This window comes from Cucumis sativus, chromosome 7 (assembly GCF_000004075.3).
Source record: "Cucumis sativus cultivar 9930 chromosome 7, Cucumber_9930_V3, whole genome shotgun sequence".
Taxonomy (NCBI): Eukaryota; Viridiplantae; Streptophyta; class Magnoliopsida; order Cucurbitales; family Cucurbitaceae; genus Cucumis; species Cucumis sativus.
Window position 1 is genome coordinate 12,291,463 of NC_026661.2, and position 23,439 is coordinate 12,314,901.

Genomic DNA, 23,439 nt, shown 5'->3' on the forward strand with positions numbered 1-23,439 from the left:
TTGCACTGAGGAAAGGTACAAGGTCTTGCACAAAGCCTTGATTCTACCACAAATACCGAAAAATATTCACACTGCATTAGAGTGTCCTGAATGGAAGAATGTTGTCATGGAATAAATGAAAGCTCTTGCAAAGAATAACACTCGGGAGATTTGTGCTCTACCCAAGGGAGACAAGCTTGTGGGATGCAAATGAGTGTTCTCTCTCAAATACAAAGTAGATAGAACACTTGACAGACACAAGGCAAGGTTAGTTGCAAAAGGGTTTACTCAGACCTATGGTGTTGATTATTCAGAAATTTTTTCTCCTGTTGCTAAGTTGAATACTGTTAGAGTCCTTTTATCTGTTGTTGCAAACAAAGATTGACCTTTATACCATTTGGATGTTAAGAATGTTTTCCAGAATGGAGACCTATTAGAAGAGGTTTACATGAGCCTTCGCCTGGCACTTTGAAGCACAGTTTGGTCAGCAGGTTTGTAAACTCCAAAAATCCTTATATGGTATGAAATAGTCATCAAGAGCATGGTTTGACTGATTCACTACCTTTGTCAAGTCCCAAGGTACAATCAAGGTCACTTTGATCATACTTTATTTACAAAAGTTTCCAAAATAGGGAAGATTGCAGTTCTGATAGTTTATGTGGATGATATTGTTTTGTCCGGAGATGACCAGGCTGAAGTTTACCAACTTAAGCGGAGAATGGATAATGAATTTGAAATCAAGGATTTGGAAAATCAGAAATATTTCCTTGGAATGGAGGTGGCTAGATCTAAAGAAGGCATCTTCGTGTCTTAGAGAAAATACACCCTTGATTTGTTAACCGAGACAAGTATGTTGGGATGTCATCATGCTGAAACTTCTATTGAATTCAAATGTAAACTAGGAAACTCCAATGATCAAGTTCCAGTTGATAAAGAATAATATCAGCACCACGTGGGTAAATTGATTTACTTATACCATACTTGTCCTCATATTTCCTTTAATTTGCTCTGAGTGTTGTCAACCAGTTTATGCAGACCCCTTATGAGAAACACATGGAAGCTGTCAATAGAATTATGAGATACTTGAAAACAACACCTAGTAAATGACCGATGTTTAGAAAAACAGACAGAAAGACCATTGAGACATATACTGACTCGAATTGGGCAGAATCTATTGTTGACAAAAAGTCTAACTCTGGTTGTTGTACCTTTGTTTGGGGCAATCTTGTAACTTGGAGGAGTAAGAAGCAAAGTGTTGTGGCTAGGAGCAGCGCTGAGGCCGGAATACAAAGCTATGAGTTTGGAAATATGTGAGAAAATTTGGCTCCAAAAAGTCCTGTCGAATCTTCATCAAGAATGTGAGATACCATTGAAGCCTTTTTTGTGAAAATAAAGTCACTATTGGTATTGCTAACAACCCTGTTCAACATGATAGAACTAAACATGTTGATTGATTGACATTTCATCAAAGAAAGACTGGACAGTGGGAGCATATGCATTCTATACATCCCTTCGAGTCAACCGATTGTTGATGTTCTTACCAAAGGGCTTCTCAAACCAAACTTTGACTTTTGTGTTAGCAAGTTGGACCTCATTGATATTTACGTCCCAACTTAAGGGGAAGTGTTAGAATCTTAGAATATTTATGGAAAGATTATGGGAATGTTTTCCCTTATTCCTAAATCTTTTTCTTTTTTATTCCTTTGTATATTCTATTTATTCTTCCTTGTACATATTGTATTACTCATTATAAAATAATAACAACAAACAATCGTGGTTTCTCTCGGTACTCAGGTTTCCATATAAATCGGTGTGTGCGCTTTGTCTCTCCTTTCAATAGAAATAAAACCATCAAACTTTGAAGTGGTATAGACAGTAACCTGAAAAGGAAAGGCCGCCGTTAAAATGAATAGAAAAATAATCACATTCCCTGATCATATATTAATTAATGCTTCAACTTTGAAATAAAGTGATTACGATGTGGTTAGTCTCTAGCTTTCATGCTTGAATATAGTGTAAGCATCAATATCATAATTTTAATTCTTAACTCAGTTTGATTCACGGTTAATATTTAGGAAAATATTCGCTAGAAAAAGAGTGTTCTGTTTAAAGAAATACCTCGAACAAAGGCAGGTGTATAGAACTATTCAATGAGTATTTCAAATTTGAAACATAGTCACCAGACTATAAATTTTAGATCTCTTTCAGATTCACAAATCAATGACTGAAGTTGGCGCATTAACAAAATGCTTCCTCTCTGTAAAGTAGCTCATCAGTCAAGGAGGCTAAGGTTGAATATATAGCTTCATTTTTTGAGTGAAATCTATCACCAGAAATGAATACATGGAACTTACTTTCCACAAAAACCCAACTACAACCAGCATTCTTCTTAACCTCCTTTCCTTTCATTTTCTTCCTTATTCTTCCCATCTCCTCCCAGTTTCCTTCTGCAGCATATACATTAGCTAACTGCACGTATCGAGATCCATTTTCTCCTTCAATTACCAACAGTTCATCTTCTGCTTTTCTTGCTAGTTCAGCATTCCCATTGATCCTACAAGCATTCAGAAATGCTCCCCAAATGACAGCATCTAACTGTATGGGAATCTTTCTCATGAACTCCAATGCCTTATCTAGTTGGTTAGCCCTTCCATACAAGTCAATCATACAAGCATAATGATCAATTTCAGGACAAATATTGTAATCATTAGACATAGAATCAAAAAAATGTTCGCCAAGTTCTACCAAACCACCGTGTCGACAAGCTGAAAGTAGTGCAACGAAAGTGATTGCATCTGGTTTGAAACCATGTTTAACCATTTCCTTGAAAAGCTGCACTGCTTCATTTTCCCACCCATGGTGAGCATAGCCAGCTATCATAATGTTGTAAATAATGGAATCCTTATCAGTAACTTCTCTAAAAATCCTTTCTGCATAAATGATACTTCCACATTTTGAGTACATATCAACCAATGAACTTGTCAGTTTTGTATCTAATTTGATGCCTGCTCGGAGCATGTAACTGTGTATCTGCTTACCAGGAACCAGAGCAGCTTGTATGGCACAAGCTCCAATTATGCTGATAAGAATTAGCACATCAGGAACTTTTGCCTCCTTCCTATATTCACTTAAAAGTTCAAAAACTGCTTCACACTGCTGCAATTTAACATATCCAAAAAACAAAGCAGTCCACACAGCAGAATTCTTTTCATCCAAGGAATCAAAAAGCTTTCTGGCTTCTGCCATGTTACCTTGAGACGAATAGCCAACAATCATTGAAGTGATGGAATATACATTCTGCATCCTCAATTCTGAATTAACTGACTTCGCATACCTCATGTTATTACACTTGCAGTAAACATCAACAAGGCCACTGCAAATGAAGGGATTGGCAATCAATCTATTCTTCAAAACATAAGCGTGGACTTCCTTCCCAAGCTTCAAGCTCCTCAGATTGGAGCAAGCACTCAAGACACTTGCAAAAGTGTGTTCATTCCACCCAACCTTTTCATCTGCCATACGTACGAATAATTTCAATGACTCTTCCTCATAACCATTCTGAACAAAACCTGAAATCATCGTGTTCCATGCTACAACATCATTTTGCTCCAATTCCTTCCAGAAAAGATCCAAAGCCACATCTATCTCCCCTTCTCTACAACAAGCTGCAACCATGGCATTTCTAGAGACCGAATCAACCACCTCACCACATCCATAATAAACTCTACATGCTTCTTTAAAAAACCCACACTTAGAGTACATATCAATCAGGGAACTAGCAGCAAACACAGTTAAATCATTGGCAGTCTTCAACATGAACGAATGCAACTGCTTTCCGTAAGAAATCACACACAACTTAGCCGTTAAATTAAGCATGGTTATGAGAGTGAACTCATCAATTCTAATCATATCAGGAGCCGTTTGCATTTCCATAAAAAACCCAAGTGCTTGACCCTGATACCCATCGGAACGAGCATAACCAGACAACATAGAGTTATAAGTAACCAAATCTTTACAGACAGCAGAGTCAAACAATGCCCGTGCTTGTCTCAAGTTATGAGACTTAACATACGCTGCTATTATAGCATTCCAAGAGAAAACATTTCGTTCAGGCATTTCGTCAAACAGTTTCTGGGCATCGTTAAGAAGACCATGTTTCGCATAGAAGGTTATGAGTTGGTTGGACATGAAAATGGTGGGTGTAAATCCGGATTTGATGCCTTGGAGATGGCATAGTAACCCATGTTTCAAATGCTTCATTTACATATGAATATACTGATTGACTTGAAGGGCGGGCAGTGGGTTGAATCAGGGTAAAGGTTCCTTTGGGAATAAGAGGAAGAAACAAAGGCTTGTCTCTGTTGCATTCGCCTTCAACAAATCAACGGCAAAAAAGAAAAAAATACAACTTAGCAACTGCCATACCAAGAACATGTAGACTCCTTTTCCGATGGTCACTCTTATAAAATACAAGGTTTCAATTTTGGGATATTTCTTAAGGCAACAAATTTATAAAATTTATTTATATTAATAATTAAATTTCGTTTTTAGAAAAAAATATTTTGAATTATAAAATTGCGAAAAAGTATATACAATATATAGTATATGTTTTATCAACATATATACAATATATCAGGGATATAGATGGATATTTAATTTCGATTTCAAATCATTCTAATTACAAATATATTGATAGATGTTTTCATCCTTCGTCACTCGTACATATGTAGATTAATTGAGCCGACTATTTTAATACTATCTATCACACCGTTCTTTCAAAATGAATTTGAAATGATTAATTTTAATTGATGTCAAACAACATCATTCAAATAAATCTGAATATGATAGAATGTTAGAATATTTAAGCTGAGTGATGTTAACAAAAACAGGTCATTTATATGGATGAACAAAGAAAAATAGAACAAACCATTGTTTATAGAATACTAGTTAAATGAAAAGACAAGAACAACAATATTTATTACCTAATCTTTTAAATACTTTTGAATGATTAGAAATCAGCTGAAAAGATTATGTAATTTTAAACAGCTTTATTTTTTCTAAACTGAATCAAGTATGCAGTGAAGCAAAATTTCAAATATGGTAGAATGTCACAAGCAATTTAAGCAAATATTGAAAAAGGAACTAAAATCAAACATTGCATAAAAAAATTGTCCTCTATCTGATTAACTATTTGATCATATAAAACTACACTCGTTTGGAATGGAAAACCATCAGCACAGCTACTACAACCCTCAATTGAAGACAAAACTTGGTATTTCAAGTGTACAAGTTTTGATTAAACACAAGTTGTAGCACTCTTGTGTTAAAAATGAAAAGTTTTACCACTTGGATTTTTCAATTTCAAAATTGGTAGTTCCAAATGTTTCAGGGCATGGGACCATGGAACACAAGTCTGCCTGCTGTGTACACCAACCTAGCATCATCTGCATAGAACAAAGGAACAGAAACATACACTAAATACTAAAAGGAATAACCAATTTTCTAGTTTCTTTTTTCAAATAAAGTAAAAATAGTAAGTGGGTGTTTGGGACATTGAGTTGGTTATAGTTTGCGGGTTATTTTTATCGTGATGGGAAACAATAAACGTTGTAGCAAAGACGAAAAATGAAGATTTGAAATAGTAATGCTTTAATTAGTTGTAGATTACTCTAAATTAAATGAAACCATAACGAATATTGTAAAGATTGTCAATAAGTGATGAAGTGAGCAACACTAGTACCTGCAATTTTGGCTGCATGAAATTCATGAGGAACATTATGTTCGGTCTCGACAGTGGCTTTGGCAGTTGCAATTCCAATGGCTGTACTTTGGTAGATATTTAAGCCAGCACAAATAGAAGTAAGCATTCCCCCAACTAAGCAATCTCCGCAGCCTGTAAGCCTCACTACTGATGCAGGAAGGGCAGGGAAATGTATCGCAAAAAGAACAGAGCTTTTCTCGGTTACAGGAGAAACAGGAAACATATTTGGTGGACAACTTGTAGCTAAAGTTCTGAACAGTTGGCTGCTGGATTTATACTTGTTGAGTTCTTCTTCAGAAGAAATTTTCGTGAAGCTTGGTTGTCCTTTAGAACACACGAAAACCCCACGAGAACCAACTGTTAGAACGACGACCTTGATACCTTTCTCAAGCAAAACCCATACAGCAGATTTCAATTCTTCGAAAAAAGATTCAATTGTAATGCTGTTGTCTTGTTTGATGGGAGAAAACAAATCTTGACCAGATAATGCATTGGCCATGGCGATCAGTTCATCTTCATTAGGTGAAGTAAAACTTATCTGCAAAAATGAGGAGGGATGTATTATTAAAGAAAATGTAGAAAACTGTATGTCGGTAAATTAGAAAAAGTTTTCAGATATGAGAAATAAAGTCAACTTCGATATCTCTCAATTATAAAAACACATGACAAGTAAATATTATTACAAGAAGCATAAAAAACATAGACAGTGCGAGAGCAGGATGTGAATGGAGTTGTAGACAGAAGAAGGACAAATATAGACTAAGAATTTACTGACCCACCAGACACATGACAAATATATATAGTGTTTACTGGGAGATCCTATTTTTAAATCGTTTTTTTCCTCCTAAAAAGGAATGACAAGGAAACTATAGTGATTTACCTGTTGAACATCATTTTACCCTTTTCCATTTTTCTTAACTCTTATGCAAATTGAATTAAAGTTCGTTCAATCTCTAAATATGAGCAGGCAAGTCAGAGTTTGGTTACAATTCTAATGAAAAAACACCTCTGATTTTTTTTTCATCACCATTTCCATTTTTAAAAAATGAGGAAAACTAAACACCTCAGTTAAGGAAAGAAATTTTGGAAAAGAAAAAGTTCTCACAAGTGAAAAGAAAACTCATCAAACTTAAAAGAGAAAACATCTGCATGAGGAGATATGAACTCACATACTTGACAACTGAAGCAATCCTTCTTGATTTAGCAACTGACACAGGCTCAAACCACACTGGAGTATTATACTCGGCAGCCACTAAGAAGAAGATGCATGAAAATATTATAGAGATCATACAACAAAGACCAATACAGAAGAGTAGAAGAAGCTGGCATTAAGAAAAAGAGTAGTACTTTGGCAAGAGACTTCCAGAGCAAGTGCATTTAGATTTGCATCAACCATAAGCACTGGTGCATCTCGAATATTGCACTTGAATTGCTCAATCCATTCAGGTGTGAGAAACTTTTCCTGCATAAGGCCAGTCTCAGTTCCTCGTGGTACTACCACCAATATTATCTTATACAAGAACCACAATACGGAATACTTGGAATAATATAAATCTATTTGTAAAAGTCCACTTACAATAGCTTCCACACTTGCCACAGCAGCTGCCAATTCTCCATGGAAATCAACTACCGCACACACAACAGCAGTGCCGATATCTTTGTGCTTCCGAATGCCTATTAAAATATGAAATTGTTCTAAAAAGTGTATTATTTCAATCTTCATTAATTCTATGTTCAATAACCATGTAATAATTTTCTTCCGACCTAATTGATACTTTTGCTTTCACTTCATTAATTTCCATCAAGGATTCAAAGATAAAGAAGTCAGAAGGGTAGAAATGGTTCATTACGAAGATAAAGAGTCTATTTCAAGAAAGATCTCAAAACAGATTGCTCAATAGGCTGTTTATGCTACTTGCACCACGTTACTAAGTTCTACTGTCTAATTTATTTTTACTAAATTGCTCAAAAGGAACAACTGAATGTAGATTGTAGCTTCTAAAAGATTCACATTCAAAGGCACGACACAATCGACTACAGATTTTGTTGCAGTGATTAGTATGGGAACATCAACATTCTAAAAACGGATAAAAATTGTTACATTTCATATGAACATCAGTTATATTCTTCAAGGTTAAAAATACTTTTATCCTAAATCACACACATAGAATGGTCCACAAAACCATCTACGTTGGAACACCAAACAATGACAGTGGGATACACCAGAATAGAAGAAAATGTCCATTGGAACAACAAAAAATGAAGTGTTATATTTCATTAACTGATATATATAGCTTAGATGGAAGTTATATGGGTAGACAGGTTTACCTTGTGTTGAAAGCCCGGCCAATCTCCAATTCTCAAACAAGAGGTTCCCTATTTCAAGGGGGGGAAACCAATTAAGCCATGAATGTCAAGAAACCAATCTGCCACTCTAGAATATCTTAGACTCTTAGACGTATGAAAAATGATAAAGATAAGCAAAGAACCTGCCATGTCATGTCCTACCACACTAATCAGGAAAGGGTTGGCCCCAAGCTTTGACATACATTCAGCAACATTCCGTGCTACACCTCCTAATATGTAGTTGATCTAAAACAGCATATTATTAAAGATAAGATTTGAAATATAGAAACTGAGCAATAGGTTTACTAAGATAACACCGTCATCATGACGTTACAGGTTATCAATGAGTTCAACCTATTAGAAAACTATAAACACTAGAGAAAGAACAAAACAGCAAATACAAACAATCCAATGAAAATGAATCCGGCAGTCATGGTGTGCTATCAGTTACTGGATTGAACCCAAAAATATATAAATTTATTGTTATATTTTCATCCACATCATCGTTATTAGTAATTTATCTGAATCTTTTAAACATAATTTTCAAGCTAAAATGGGTATCATAAGTATATGGTAAACTAAATATATGATCACTAAGAAAGGCAATCGAAAACAACATCGATTAATTTCTAGTATTTTTTACTTCAATAGAAAATTGAACACGTTCATTATATTAAAATAAAGAATATGTTTCGTAGTTCAATCCATTTGCCACGTTTTCTAGTAGTTTTAGTCCTTACTAATAGAACAAAAAGAAGAAAGAAAAACTGAACAAGCACAAGATAACTCACCTACTTGAACACAAGGCAGTTTACAGTAATTGTGATTTATAAAACTATTAGAACCAGCTTCTTCTAGGGGAAGCTTCTAATCCCTCAAAATTTAATGTTAGAAACGTTTAAGCATTACAGCTTAAGTAAGTCAGCAACCAACCCCATCTACGATAGTTGGATGACAATTCAAAATCAATATGTCCTAATAAAAAGTATATACTCTTTCAAAATAGACTGGTGTAATAAATAATTCCAACCTCCACCAATAATTTCCCGAAGCGTGAGACAATTCGAATTTAAATAGCAATCAGTAAATTACCTTGCCCGGAGTGGTTGACCTAGGAACGGCGGAAATGGAGGGTATGGCGTGAATATCCAGCACCATACCTCCAACAATCACCGGCTGTGCTACCCCAGTTTGCAATTGGTTCCCACCATTCGTTTGTGCCTAGAATATATGTCTGGCCACTGTAAACAACAATGAATAGAGAAGGAAAAGAGATTGTAAGAGTAAAATGAAGATGACCAGATTAAGAGTGTTGATGAACTGAGATGGCGGGGTATGAAAGTGACGATGAATCAAATTGATCCGCCTCTGAGCACTGTTCTCCATGGGCTTCAGTGAAGCTCTGAACTAGAACAAGTATAGAATTCAGCTCTTCTCCTACAAAATCAAAGAAGAAACACCAAAATAAAATATTCCCAAATTAAATATGATTCAACGTTGATCAACTTTTGCTGGCCTTACGCTCTTTGACTCGCTTCTAAATTGTGCTTTTAAATCTCCTTTTCTTCTTTTTCACTCTCAAAAGTGGAAAATTAAATATATAAAACAAAATGTAACTCATAAAGTTTATAACTTTCATGAAATAGCATACCATATTTCTCATATTTCTTTTCAAAATTCCTTAAGATATACTTCAACTCGGTCGAGATGGAGATGGAGACTCACATTTGATGCTCTTTCCAACAATCATAGTAACATTTTTAAAAAAATTACAAAGATAACAAAATTATAATCGATAAACTCGTATAGTATAGACCAATATTTAGAACATACTCTAACTTTTATTACTGATAAAATTTGAAATTTTTTTCTATACTTACAAAAATTTTAAAATATCATTACATACTTAATTATTCTGAATCTAATTGCTAAATTTGCACATATTACAAATTTAACATTATTTTTAGATTTGGAGGCGAAGAGGAAGATAGCCTTAGTGCAAACTCAAATGTTTGTTCTCTTTCTTAGGCCAACTTGAGTTAGTTTTTTTCATTGCATTTTCTTCCTCACCAATTTATATTCTTTGAAATTATATTAGAATAAAATCAAGAGATAACCGTGACAATAGCAAATAATTGGACAAAGTGTAGAAGCAGAAAAGTCCATATGAAATAACTCAATCTTTCATATGTGAAGGTCGTAAAAATCTCAAAATGTTTTTTTTTTTTGGCTTTTTCTTTGTTACGTGTTTCGTATAGATAAAGAAGAAGAGATTATTTATAGCCAAAAAAACCTTTTTCAAATAGCTAAAAATTCAAAATGACTAGCTTTTTTGAATTTGAAAATAAAACTAACATTAACGTACCTTTGTCTCAAAGTGTACGTAGTCTAACAACCAAAGCCAATTTAAAAAACATAGAAATCCATTTTAATTTAAATTTAAAAACACATTCTGGCCGTTACAATTTTTTTGAAAGCAAAGGGTGAGTGTTGAAGAATCGACTAAGGTGAGAGAAACCAAAACAACATTATTTAAATAAATAGTTTTCGAATGAACCTATTTTACTCAATAATTTTTGGAAATAGTATTTTACAAAGATATAACAAAGTCGTAAAATATTTACTAGCTATAACACAATTTTGAAGACGTAAAAAGGACACATACTCACACTGAAAAATACAAAAAATATCATGTGATTAATTGGCATCGAACGTGAGTAATATATTTGGGTAACTATAGTAATGGATAGTTGCAAATTTAGCAATTAGATTCAAAATAATTAAGTATATAACAATATTTTAAAAAATTTGCAAATATAGCAAAATTTGTCAAATTCTATCAATGGTATAAGTTTATCACCGATAGACCATGTTGTAAATATTGGTCTATCACTGACCATATGAGTCTATGAGTCTATCCGCGATAGTTTTGCTATATTTGCATTTTTTTAAATGTTGCTATATCCTTAATTATTATTCATCCTTACCATTACCCTTTAAATTAAGCTATTATTGTTTAGATTTGGGGACGGTTTTTTTTATTGTTTAGATTTGATACTTTAAATTTAGGTAACCAAATCCCAAATTTTTTGGTATATAGTTTATATTTGAAAAAAGAATGTTTATATTTGTAAAACAATCTTTAAATTTTGTACATGATCAGTTATGTTTAGAAGACAATTGTTGTTTAGATTTGTACACGATTATTTAGATTTCCCTATCTAATATCTTAACCATTTTTTCATGATGTTTTATATTTAGAACAACCAAATAATAATTTGAAAAAAAAATAAAAAGAAAAACTGGAGAGCAAAATACGATAGAAAGACGATGAATAGAAATAACAAACTTGAAATATTTATAGTTGTGGGGCTGTAAATATTTTGACAAAAATATATATTTTTGAAAATTAACATTTTGGAAAAGCATTACTAATATAATTTATTCCGTTTTAAATTATATTTATAAAAAAAAACTTATCTTTTTTACTTTTTAAAATGATGGGATATTTAGGAAATTCCAACTCCTCGATGAATTGGGAAATTAATTTAACAGAAAATGCAAAATCCGAAAAGGATTGGGAAGAAATAATTGAAGCTTTAAATAAACCACTCATCATTCCCTCTCCCTTCATCGCCTCTCTCCAACTTATTCAAACACACAGCCATTCATAATAAGCATTCATCAATGGCGCCTTCTACCAAATCTTCTCTCTCTCTTTTTCTTCTTCTTCTCGTTCTTGTTTTGGGTTCATCCAAAGCTCATCCCCTTAAGGCTTGTATGTTCGATGCTATCTACCAACTCGGCGACTCAATCTCCGACACCGGAAATCTCATTCGTGAAAACCCCAACACTCCCTTTTCTCATCTTCCTTATGGCCAATCTTTCTTCAACAATCCCACCGGTCGATGCTCCAACGGTCTACTTATGCTTGATTTCTTGGGTAAGCATGACCTTCCATATATATATATTCTACACATGTTTTTATATCTCGCAAACTAATAATATAACTATGACTCAATGTATTTGTAGCTTTGGATGCCGGACTTCCTTTGGTGAGTCCTTATTTGAATAAAGATGGTTTGATGGATCATGGAGTCAACTTTGCCGTGGCTGGTTCTACAGCTTTGCCTTCCCAATATCTTTCTTCAAGTTACAAAATCATATCTCCAGTTACCAACTCTTCTCTCGACCATCAACTTGATTGGATGTTCTCTCATTTCAACTCTATTTGTCACAATCAAAGAGGTGACTAATTATTAATTAGCATACTAGGCTACTTACATTATTTAATATTTATGCTGCGATGATGTAATTTATATGTATTTATGCATTTTAATTGCCGTGTAGAATGCAACGAGAAATTAAGGAGTGCTTTGTTCTTGGTCGGTGAGATTGGTGGCAATGACTATAACTATGCATTATTCCAAGGCAAAACTATTCAAGAGGCAAAAGACATGGTACCAGATGTTGTTCAAACCATTAAGAGTGCCGTTGAGGTAATGTTAACTTTGTTTAACACAATAATAGATCAGATCATATATATTCCATATATGAATGAGATGATTATTTACTTAATTGCCTCTCTTTTGCTTTGTAACCTTTGTAGAAAGTAATAAGCTACGGTGCAACACGAGTTGTTGTTCCTGGAAATTTTCCTATTGGATGCTTCCCTATCTATCTCACTGGATTCCATACTAATGACACATCCGCTTACGACGAGCTTCACTGCTTAAAGGATTTGAATAGTTTTGCAACCTATCATAACGATCAAATCAAGCAAGCCATTGAAGTACTCAAAAAAGAGAATCCTCATGCTGTTATCGTATATGGTGATTATTACAATGCATTTCTATGGATTATTCGTCATGCTTTCGTTCTAGGTATGTGCGTAATTTTTCTACTCTTAATTACAGTGACATTTCTCAATCTAATATTAATTTAATTTTTGTACTTAATTACTTATATATGTATAAATAAATTAAACAGGATTTGATGAAGAATCTTTGCAAAAATCGTGCTGTGGGATTGGAGGAGATTACAAGTTTAACCTAATGCAAATGTGTGGAGTAGCTGGAGTTGAAGCTTGCCCAAATCCTAATGAACATATCAGTTGGGATGGAGTCCATTTGACACAGAAGACTTACAAGTTCATGACACATTGGCTCATCCATGACATTTTTCCTAAATTGCATTGCATTGTTTAATTTTTTTAAAATTATGTATATGGTGCTATTTTTTATTCTTTTTTTAATTTAGTTAGGAAATTACATAAATTGTCTGAATTTTATTAATAAAGAATCGGTTTTACTTTTAGCTTTTTCGTATTTTTCATTATTTACTTTTTTTACTTTTGAATGTAATTTTATTTCGTTGAAATGAACATAACTTTATGTACACGGATGTGGTTGAGAGATTTAAAATGTTTATGGCAAAATAAAGAAAGATTAATGATGAAAATTGTTACAAAATCAACAAGTAAGCAATAGAAAAAAAAAGTACAAATCATACTATTGGAGAGTGTAGCTAGGCTTATTTTTATCCTATATGTTTTTTTTATTCTTTAAAAAATAATAGTAGTAATAATGGCTAAAATTTTAATTTTTTTAAAAGGTAAAACTTTTGTAATAATAAAAAATCTTACAATAATTTTTTTTTAAAAATAAATCTTTTACAAAAGGGAGAAAATAAAACCTTGATCAGCATATTCTATTGTTTTAGGGAAAAAAATAATTTATCACATAATGTCTCATTTGATTGTATTCTTATTGAATTTTACTAAAATGTGGTACACTGGTGTCTATATATAGTGACTCTTGATCATTTGAAAATAGAGTAAAAAATTCTTTAGAGAAAATCTCTACGAGAAGAGGAAAAAATTTCTTTGGAGAGAATCTTTACGGAAAACCAATTCTTTAAAAAGAGTTAAGTTTTTTTTCTTCCAAGTGACCTAATCTAACGATGAAAGAAAGATTAATTTGAGGTTTCATTTGGTAAGGATTTACTCCCAAGAATCCACGCTTCGTACAACAAGTGATTTTCTTTAGGATCTCAATCAATTTTTTTTTTCTCTTTTTATTTTAGTGTGTTGTTTATTATTGTTTCACACACAATCATAAGCCTCCTGCCTAGGCTCTACCCTATAGAATTAGAAATGAGGTTGGAATATTGTTGACTTTCGAGGAGCTTATGTTTTAGTGTCGGCACACGAAAAGTTCTCACTCAATTTGGTCATGCAATCACGTGTGAGTGTTGTGATCAAATTGAGGGCCTTTTATTCTTTAGGACCTATATTCACAACTTCACTCACTGTGATTCACATATCATGTTAATTCGTATGTTTTAAAATGTTAATTTTCCTACCTTATTATATTAGTCTCACACACTATCACAAACCGTCTACGCATGTTGTACTTGTGGGTTTAGATCCGAGAATGTTGTTGTGTTTGACCTTTGAGGAGTTGTTGCTTCGGTGCAGGCACACGAAAAGTTCTCACTCAATTTGGTTATGTGATCAAGTGTGACTATTCACCATTTTGAGGGTTTGTGTCGTATAGGGTACTAGCACTAACTTGACTAAGTTTGTTTGAACCATTTCTTTCTCGTATTTGACATTTACATCTAGACTCATCCTTGTTTATACTTGGTCCTAGGATGGTAAATACTTACGCATTTGAGGTATTTGTCGATTTGATTCCTAATGAAAACTCGTGGGAGGACGTATCTCAGTGGTCAGAATAGTTTCAGCTATTGTCAAGAACGGTTTGGCAAAAGAAATTAGAAGTTTCTCTTCCAAAGACTTGTTAGCTAGAATTCGTCAACAGTAACCTGGAAGAGTTAAAAGGTTTATGGGAAAATTTAACGTTGGAGGATAAAGTAGAGTTTACAAAAGCATATGGAAGCATAGATGACCTCCTATACACAATCGTTAATACATTGACATTGCAGTCTCTCTCACATTTATGGGTCCCTACGTTGAAGTGTTTCACGTTCAACATTGTTTGACTTAACTCCTACTATAGAACAATATCAAACACTTATTAGCCTATCAGTTGATAGAGGAAATAAGCCTTTTATGATCGAAAGTTGACTCTACAACGATTGCTATCAAAGTTAATGGGTGACATTCATGCATCTGAGATAAATAAATAGATAAAGAAAAAATAAGGTAGAAATCGTGTTTCCATCAATTATCTCATCAATCTTCCACGTGGTTGTTTATCAGGGGAAAGAAGAGTTTGTCTCTCATTAGGTTATATATGTATCTACAGACTAGTTACTTTTCCCAAAATTAAAGAGTATGAGAAGAAGAGGTGGTTAAGAATTTTATTGGAATATAACAAGGAGTAAACCATGTTATCCTAATCATAGGAAAGACTTTCACACGCTAAATCATTGTCGTATCTAAGGTAAAGGAAAATTCTTCAGCTGTGTATCTATGCTTTTTATTTGGATTTCCAGTCATTTAAAGTATCCTAATAATTTTGTATATTCTTAGATAAAATTCAGTAGTTCGTGGAATAATGCAAGAAATACTATCAGCAATGTAGAGACTTGCTCATCTTTTGAGAAGTGTAGAAATGCAAAAGGGAAAGGTGAGTCTTCAAACAGGATTGCTGCTTGAGGACAAGCATGGTATGGAGTAATGCTTGAGGACAAGCATTATTCTAAAATTAGGGGTGTGATCAATAATGCGTATAAACACCCGTTATTATATCCTCTTTTATTAGAATAACGATGTGTTTATATTTGCGTGGTTCTACTAGGATATACCTAGTTTGGATACAGAGATTGGAACACATCGATTACCACTCAAACCAGCTTAAACCCAATACCAGTTCCAAACCCTATACTAAAAAAGCTTCGAAAATTGAAATTTGAAATGTTGATCAAGATCAAGAAAGAAATTAAAAAGGAATTTGATACTGGAACCTTAAACCCAAATTGAGTTGTAAACATCATTCCAGTTCCAAAGGACGAAAATGTTAGAATGTACATGGACTATAGAGATCTGAATCGGATAAGTCCTTAAGACAGTTTTCCTCTTCCTCACATTGACGTGTTGGTAAATAATAATGTTGGGTTTTCCACCTTCTCGCTTAGGAATGGATTTTTAGGATATAACCAAATCAAAATGGCTCCAGAAAATCAAGAAACAACGACATTCATCACTTTGTGAGAAATATTTTGCTATAAAGTAATGCCTTTTGGGTTAAAATTGTAGAAGCAACTTATCAGAGAGCGATAGTTACATCATTTCCTGACTTGGTGCATAAAGAAATTGAAGTTTATGTTGATTATATGATCGCCAAGTCTAGACTAGTAGATGCACGTAGTATGGGAGTGTAGATTGCCTATGAGATGAAAATAAAAAGGTTACGAGTTTTTGGAGACTCTTTGTTGGTTATACATCAGCTGAATGGGGAGTGAGACGAGGGATGCTAAATTAATCCCTTATAACGATTATATTCGCACACTAGCTCAAACTTTTGATTTGATTATGTTCGAGCACATCCTACACAAAAGTAACCAGGTTGCAGATGCATTGGCCACTCTTTTTGCCATGTTAAACGTAGCTTATGATAACTTGTAAAAATACAAGTTATTATAGCCTTTTAGGTAGAATAATGAGATAACAATGCATGTTAAATGTGTCAAAATGTGTAACTTATGTTGTAAATACATAATTATTGCGTTGGGGAACCACTCATTCTCGTAATGAAGGCACATCAAGTCTTTTACTTCATGGACCCAAAAAATGGTGCCAATTGGAAAATTGTTCAAGTGGTCCAAAATAAATGCATATGGGACATCCGAAGTGGAGGATATTGACACTGAGCAACTGAATGTAATTGGAAATCATTGTCGGATAATGTGCGGATGAACACATTGACGATGACACTCTGTGCAGACCTGACGTTGATCCTACACTAGTGGAAAGACCGATTGTGTGTCATGTCGTTCACAACTTCATAAACGATGATGATGTACAATTATCTATTCAAAGCGAATCAAGCAACGACAAATAATAATGACGAATCACATATTAACATATTTCATTTTTTATATATTCAGTTTCAAATACTCTCATTTGTTTAATTAATTTCGATTTTTATATCCACAGGTACTATGTCATTCCTCAATGGTTTCAAGGAGACTGATGCTTTGTTTGATTTCTACGACGATGCGTTCAGTAACGCGGAAGGAACTTCCTCGGTGAGTGACACTTTAGGTTAGTCCTATTACTTAAACAATTAATTGAATAAACATGGAGTTTTGTTTCTAATAGTGTTCTGTTTTTGTAGATGCCTCTCAACCCATTACTCGCACTCTTAAACATTGCAGCACTCTAGAAACTTGGAGCTAGAGAGAAACGTAGAGCATAATGGGAAGATCCCAATATCCATCGCCCTAAAAGCAGATAAGCCGATCTTACCACATGTTGTTCGCTTCAGCAACACCATCAATGTGTTAACGCGAGATACATTTTGAGTCTGCTTCCTTAAGTGGGGTGATGTTACTCTAGAGTACATCGAGGTTGTGAAGAGCCGACGATCTACAGGTAAGTTTTTAAATTATTGTACATATGTGTTAGACCTACATATACATATATAGAAACCTAATCCGTATGTTTGTTCCTTTTGTAACAGTGGTTCGTGCTTGATTTCACCGATCAAGGCACTTACTCGATTTGTTTAGCATCAAATGCTCAGCACATGGAAAGAGTTCAGAGGAGACAACCATAGGCATTTTAAGAAGTCCAGTGATCCTGAATAAGCACATGCCAACTCACTACCCCGATTGGTGAATCGTGTGGAAGATTGACAGTTCTTCTGTGATCACTACGTTAGTCGACGATTTCAGGTGATTTACATCTTTTAATGTTCCTTGACGTTAATTCATTTTTGTTGTTTGTATGCAACATTTTGATTGTTTGCATGTAGAAGCAATCAAGGACTAACAAGGCGACTTGAGTGAAGCGGCCTTACAACAACAGTAACTGGTCCAAGTCGTTCCTACAACGATAACAAGAGCTCGTTGAACAACGAGGTTAGTCAGTGGACTGTGTGGAGTTGTTTAGAAAAACACACACTAACAAGACTGACCAATTCATTTTACAGGCGGCTGCAGATGTGCATGTAAGTTTATGAAAACCTTTTCTTATATTGTCAGTTCATAACTTATAACTTGTGGTGTAGAATCAAATGCTGGAACTTCAGGCCCTATCTAACTTTTAAAGAAAATAACATAAAAGTAGTCCATAAGTTTGATAAAATTTAAATTAAAAACTAAAAGTCAAATACTAAAAACATGAAAGGCGAAAGCAACATAAGATATTCGATATGGCAAGTCACCATTCACTTCTTGTCATTCGCCATCTTTTTTCTACCTTCACCTCTGCTTGAAAAATTAAACATAGAAAGAGTTAGTATAAACATAAACAAACTGAATTAATAGTTTGACAACCAACGTCAAACAATTAATTACTTAGGTTTTCAAACTTACCACTAAAAGAGGTTGAAACCAATTCAACAAGGCAGAATTTTCCAAATAATTACTCTAAAGAATTTAGCCAATTGAACCTAAGGGAAAAATAATCCAGTTTAAGATAACTAACTTAATTCATCCAAAATTTATTTACTTAGACCAATAATTATACTTGACGGGTATAACCAAATCCAAATGAAAACTCACCAAAGTGCACCCAGAACATGGCTCAAAAGCACTTGGCTTGGCTCGGGTTAGGGAGTTCGACTCAGATGGCTGGAAGAGAATAAAGGACACACGAGCGGCTCACACGGAGAGGGACAACTCGACTTGCTCGAACTGAGAACGCAGCTCGCAAAGCTAAACGTGTGGACGAAAGGGAACAAAAACGACACGACGTAAATGGAGGAGATAGAACGAACGACGCCGATTGGAGACAGGAGACGATAGGGAGAACATGATGAAGATGGACGAGACAAAACCGGCTGATGGCACGACCGAAACGAAGGGACTCAGGAATGGAGATGCAACTAGACGGTGATGCTACGTTGCTTGTGGCGTGCTACTGTCGACGATGGAGGTTGCAACACGCACACGACGAGTGTTCGCAATGGTGAACGGAGATGGTGGGAGGGCGGCTAGGATTTTCAAGGTGAAGACAAAGATGAATAGTGAGGGTGTGCACACGTTTCAAGGCTCTATAAAATAGTAATAATAACTATTATTATTATTTCTTTTTAAATTCCAAATATTTTCCTTTTTCTTTTTTTTTTTTAAAACAACAAATCAACTTCTTCTATCTCGTTAATTTCCTATCAAATCATCCTTTTTATCTTTTCAAACACCAAGAATATATTATTTTTAGTAATTATATTATCTCCAGTAATACAATTATTCTTAATCAGTCTATAACTTAATTAATTATATATACATATACATATATATATATATATAATTAACTTATAATTCTCTAAACTTCACCAATCTAAATAAACTCATAACAAATTTTTAACCACACCAAAATTTCAAATCTTCATATTAATTAAATATTCTTCCTATAAATGTTTAATTAATTCCAATTTCAACAAATCAAACAATTATCACCAATTTTCTCAAATAACGCTTCAATAAGTCCAACATAACTAACTTAAACTAATATAATTAAGTTTTCAAATTACCTTAATTTTCAGGGTGTTACAAAGAAACCTTGATTCCGTTGAGTACGTAATTTTCAACTTTTAAGTTCTTTAATTTCTTATCAGTGACATATCTAAATTTAATTTCTTGTCATTACTGTAGATTGGAAGACAGGGAGGAAATGGTATCTGCGGCGTTCTAGTATATTTGCTCTTTAGTTTTTAGTGTGTATTTTTCATGTATATTTTTTAACCTATTGTACGTTTTTAATATTTGAATTAAATTTAATTTTAATTCAATTTGGTATTTTAATTATATTTTATTATTTTATATGTTGTTTTAAATATTTGATTGAAGTGAAATTGAATCAGAACTCAATAGCAAAAACATAATTAAATAATAATAATTTTAAAAAAAATTATGACGCAACAGCACCGGGAATTACAATCTATGTGGACGATGCATATGTGCGTCCGGATACCCCATTCTCTTTATAGTGTTAGGCAATGAAATCAGTTCGATCAAGTATGAACATTGTTTAACTGACTTAAATCTTGAAATTGTTTTCAAGATTACAGGCTCAATTCAAGAGGTAGTAGTCTCTTGGGCATCCATTTATGATTGAACTTTCAAACAGGTGCTGTGCTCAATAGTAATTCTTAGAGATGATTTTTTGAAGTACACATAGTATATTTTTTTTAATGAAAAAATTATTGGAAATACAATTAAAATCTGACATCCAATAAATAAGAGACAAATAATTGGTAAAGGCAAAACCTTGAACGTTTATACCTAAAAATTGACAATAATAATCATACGCTAACACTCCTAATTAAATAGTCTTAATGTTTTGGTATCTAACTTGAGAATGCCTATATCACTACCCAAACCATTTCTATGCCTATAAAATTTCCACTTTTTTATATATACATATCTCAAATATAGTGGTTGAGGGAAAAAACCCTTTTTTCTACAAGATTATTTCTATTTCTGTAACATCAATGTATGGGTCCATTCTTATAAAAGTTGAAAAGCAGTGGGACAAAGTGTTTTAAAAACTGATAGAGGTTAGTTTTGTCAAACCAAATTAAAACCTGTTTAACTACTTTAGGAATAGTAGTTTTCTAATTACTTCTTAAACATGCAGGGCCATTTAGGGCACCAACTAAACATAAGTTATTGTCTCAATAGTGATACTGATGTTTACAATATTATTTTAAAACTTCCTTTCTTATAGCCATTCACTACTTTTCTTCTAACATTTTAAATATAAGCTATAATATTGTACCAAGAAATAATATATATTTCAAGATTAACTATAATAACCAACTCATGTTCATGAGTTCATTCAAATACTCTACTCTATGGATTGATCCGAAAATGAAAGGAGAGGACCAAATTTCAAAGATGGAAGGGTGGCGGGTCAAGCGAGAAGAAGACCACATGCAGAAACCCAAATTTCAAAACCATGTGGGTTTGAATTTGATGCTCCACCTAAATTTTCTTTTAACAAAACATTAGTTCCATTCATTTTTAGATAGAGTCTTTTTAAGTCAAAACGTATGTGATTGTAGTGGAAGGTTGAGTACTGTTTAGGGTGAAATGAGACCACAAACTTTATTAAGTATCACTATGTATATAGAGAGAGAGAGAGGGGGGTCTATCACGTATGTACTGATACGATGGGAAAAGTTGTAAACATGTTTTGAACCATACAAATTCGAATCTTCATTTCAAAGATGTAATAATCGAAAACAATTTTTAAAGAAAAAGAAGGTGGAGAAATATTTTGTTTGTTTGAAATCATGGACATTTCTAAGATAAGGATTGTTCAATGGAGGTTGGAAATTCGTTTTTCTAGCCAACTCCAAACATATGCGACAAATTAAATGAACTCATCATACTAAATTCAATCCAAATTCTTTTCTCATACTCTCATTTTTCTATACCTATACTATTTTTATTTTATTATGTGAGAATTTTAATTTTTCCACTTTTTTATTTTATTTTGGATTTTCAAAACTAGTTTTAGTACCACAAACTTTAGGTGAATTGGTGTTATTTTGCAGATTAAAACCTCATTTACTCTATCTTTATAAAAGGTTTTAAGCCCCTTAAATTATATATTTGATAAATCTATAAAAATAAGTTTTTTTTTTTAAAAAAACATTCTTGAAATTAAAACATATAGCACATATAAAATGGAAAAATAAGTAAAAAGAAAAGATGGAGAAATTTATATCTCCAATTATAAATAGTGTTAATCAAAAATATATTAGCAAAGGTGTTGTGTTGTTTGATAATGATTTTGTTTTTATGGTCTCTTGGTCAAATTTATGTTTCCTTTCTCTTAATTCTCGTGCCATTAGTTTTATTTTTTTCATGAAAAAAACAATTAACTTTTAGTTATATTATATTGTTGAAACAAAAACTAAAAAGTTTTATGAAAACTATTTTTTTGTTTTTAGTTTTTCAGCCTTCCACAAACATTACTCTCATTTAAGGTCCAAATGCTGAGCATTTTATTTGTTGTTTTTAGTTTTTAAAATTTAAGCACCTTTTCTACCCATTTCTTGAAATAATTTTCATCCTTTTAAGTATCTTTTTTACCATGGTTGAATCTTTAGTCAAATTTTAAAAACAAAAGTAAGTTTTTAAAAAGGACACTTTTAAAAATAGCAAAATAAATTAAAATATTTGTAAGCAATAACAAAATTTTGAATTCTATTAATGATGACTATAGCGTATCAATGACTATCATTGATAGAATTTGCTATAGATTGTAAATATTTTGTAAAATTTGTTATTTTTGAAAAAATTTCTATTTAAAAGCTACTGTTTTTAGTTTTAAAATTTTGGCTTGATTTTTCAAACCACTAGTAAAGTGTAGATAACAGAGGAAAAAACTTGAAGTTAAAAGTAGTATGTTTATCGATTTAATTTCTTTAAAAAAAATTATAAATCAATAATTACAAAATTGGATATGAACTTTTTATTTTGTTATCTACATTTTATTAATATTTTAAAAAATTAAACTAAATTTTGAATACTAAATAAATAGTTTTTAAATAACAATGATAAGAATTTGAGAGAAAAAATATTTTTTTTTCAAAAACCAAAAAGCCATAAATCGAACTTAGTTACACTACAAGAAATCAGAATTTTTCCAACGCACGAAAACTCGTCGGGAAACATGATGTCGGTAAAAGCTAGTGTTTTCCGACCAAGCTTGGTGCACGTCGGGGATCGGTATTTCTTCCGACGTAGACACATTAGCGTCGTAACTGACTGCAATGGGTTTAGGGTTCCTCCGACGCGGTGCGAGGTACGTCAGTAAATGGGTCACTATTCCCGACGTGGAAAGTGTAGCGTTGGGAGAGGGTGGACAATTAATTGTATCGTTTGGCCTTCCTCCGACGTGGTGCCAAGTGCGTCGGGAAATATGCACATATTTCCAACGTCTACAGTGTTGCACCGGAGGAAGGGCAGATAATTAATTATATGTTACTCCTTCCTCCGACGTGGTGTCAGAAACATCGGGAATATGTTTAGGGATTCCCGATGTGTCACTAATTGCGTCGGAAATAGGTTTATGAATTCCTGACGTGTCACTAATCACCTCGGGAATAGGTTTAGGGATTCCCGACATGTCACTAATCACATCAGGAATAGGGCGCTATTTTTTACATTTTCGTTGTGCGTCGGGAGTTCTCCGTCTTTTTAACACC

The 23,439-nt window shown here is 33.3% G+C and overlaps 2 protein-coding genes across 2 annotated transcripts; one reads left to right on the plus strand and one right to left on the minus strand.

Annotated features, from left to right (window-relative positions):
- Positions 1-1,689: 1,689 nt before the first annotated feature.
- LOC101217455 (putative pentatricopeptide repeat-containing protein At3g18840) lies at positions 1,690-9,620 on the minus strand. Its single transcript, XM_031889220.1, has 11 exons — positions 9,386-9,620; positions 9,179-9,307; positions 8,230-8,332; positions 8,069-8,116; positions 7,317-7,414; positions 7,088-7,202; positions 6,910-6,992; positions 5,720-6,278; positions 5,379-5,423; positions 2,098-4,241; positions 1,690-1,859 (listed from the first exon to the last, which is right to left on the minus strand). Exons 1-10 carry the CDS (start codon positions 9,470-9,472, stop codon positions 2,218-2,220), a joined length of 3,291 nt encoding a protein of 1,096 aa, XP_031745080.1. The 5' UTR covers positions 9,473-9,620; the 3' UTR covers positions 1,690-1,859; positions 2,098-2,217.
- A 2,078-nt stretch (positions 9,621-11,698) lies between these two features.
- On the plus strand, positions 11,699-13,344 carry LOC101217682 (acetylajmalan esterase-like). The gene is made up of 5 exons (XM_011661444.2): positions 11,699-12,029; positions 12,119-12,334; positions 12,437-12,585; positions 12,696-12,969; positions 13,076-13,344. The coding sequence occupies exons 1-5, from the start codon at positions 11,774-11,776 to the stop codon at positions 13,291-13,293; spliced, it is 1,113 nt and encodes a 370-aa protein (XP_011659746.1). The 5' UTR covers positions 11,699-11,773; the 3' UTR covers positions 13,294-13,344.
- The last annotated feature ends 10,095 nt before the right edge of the window (positions 13,345-23,439 follow it).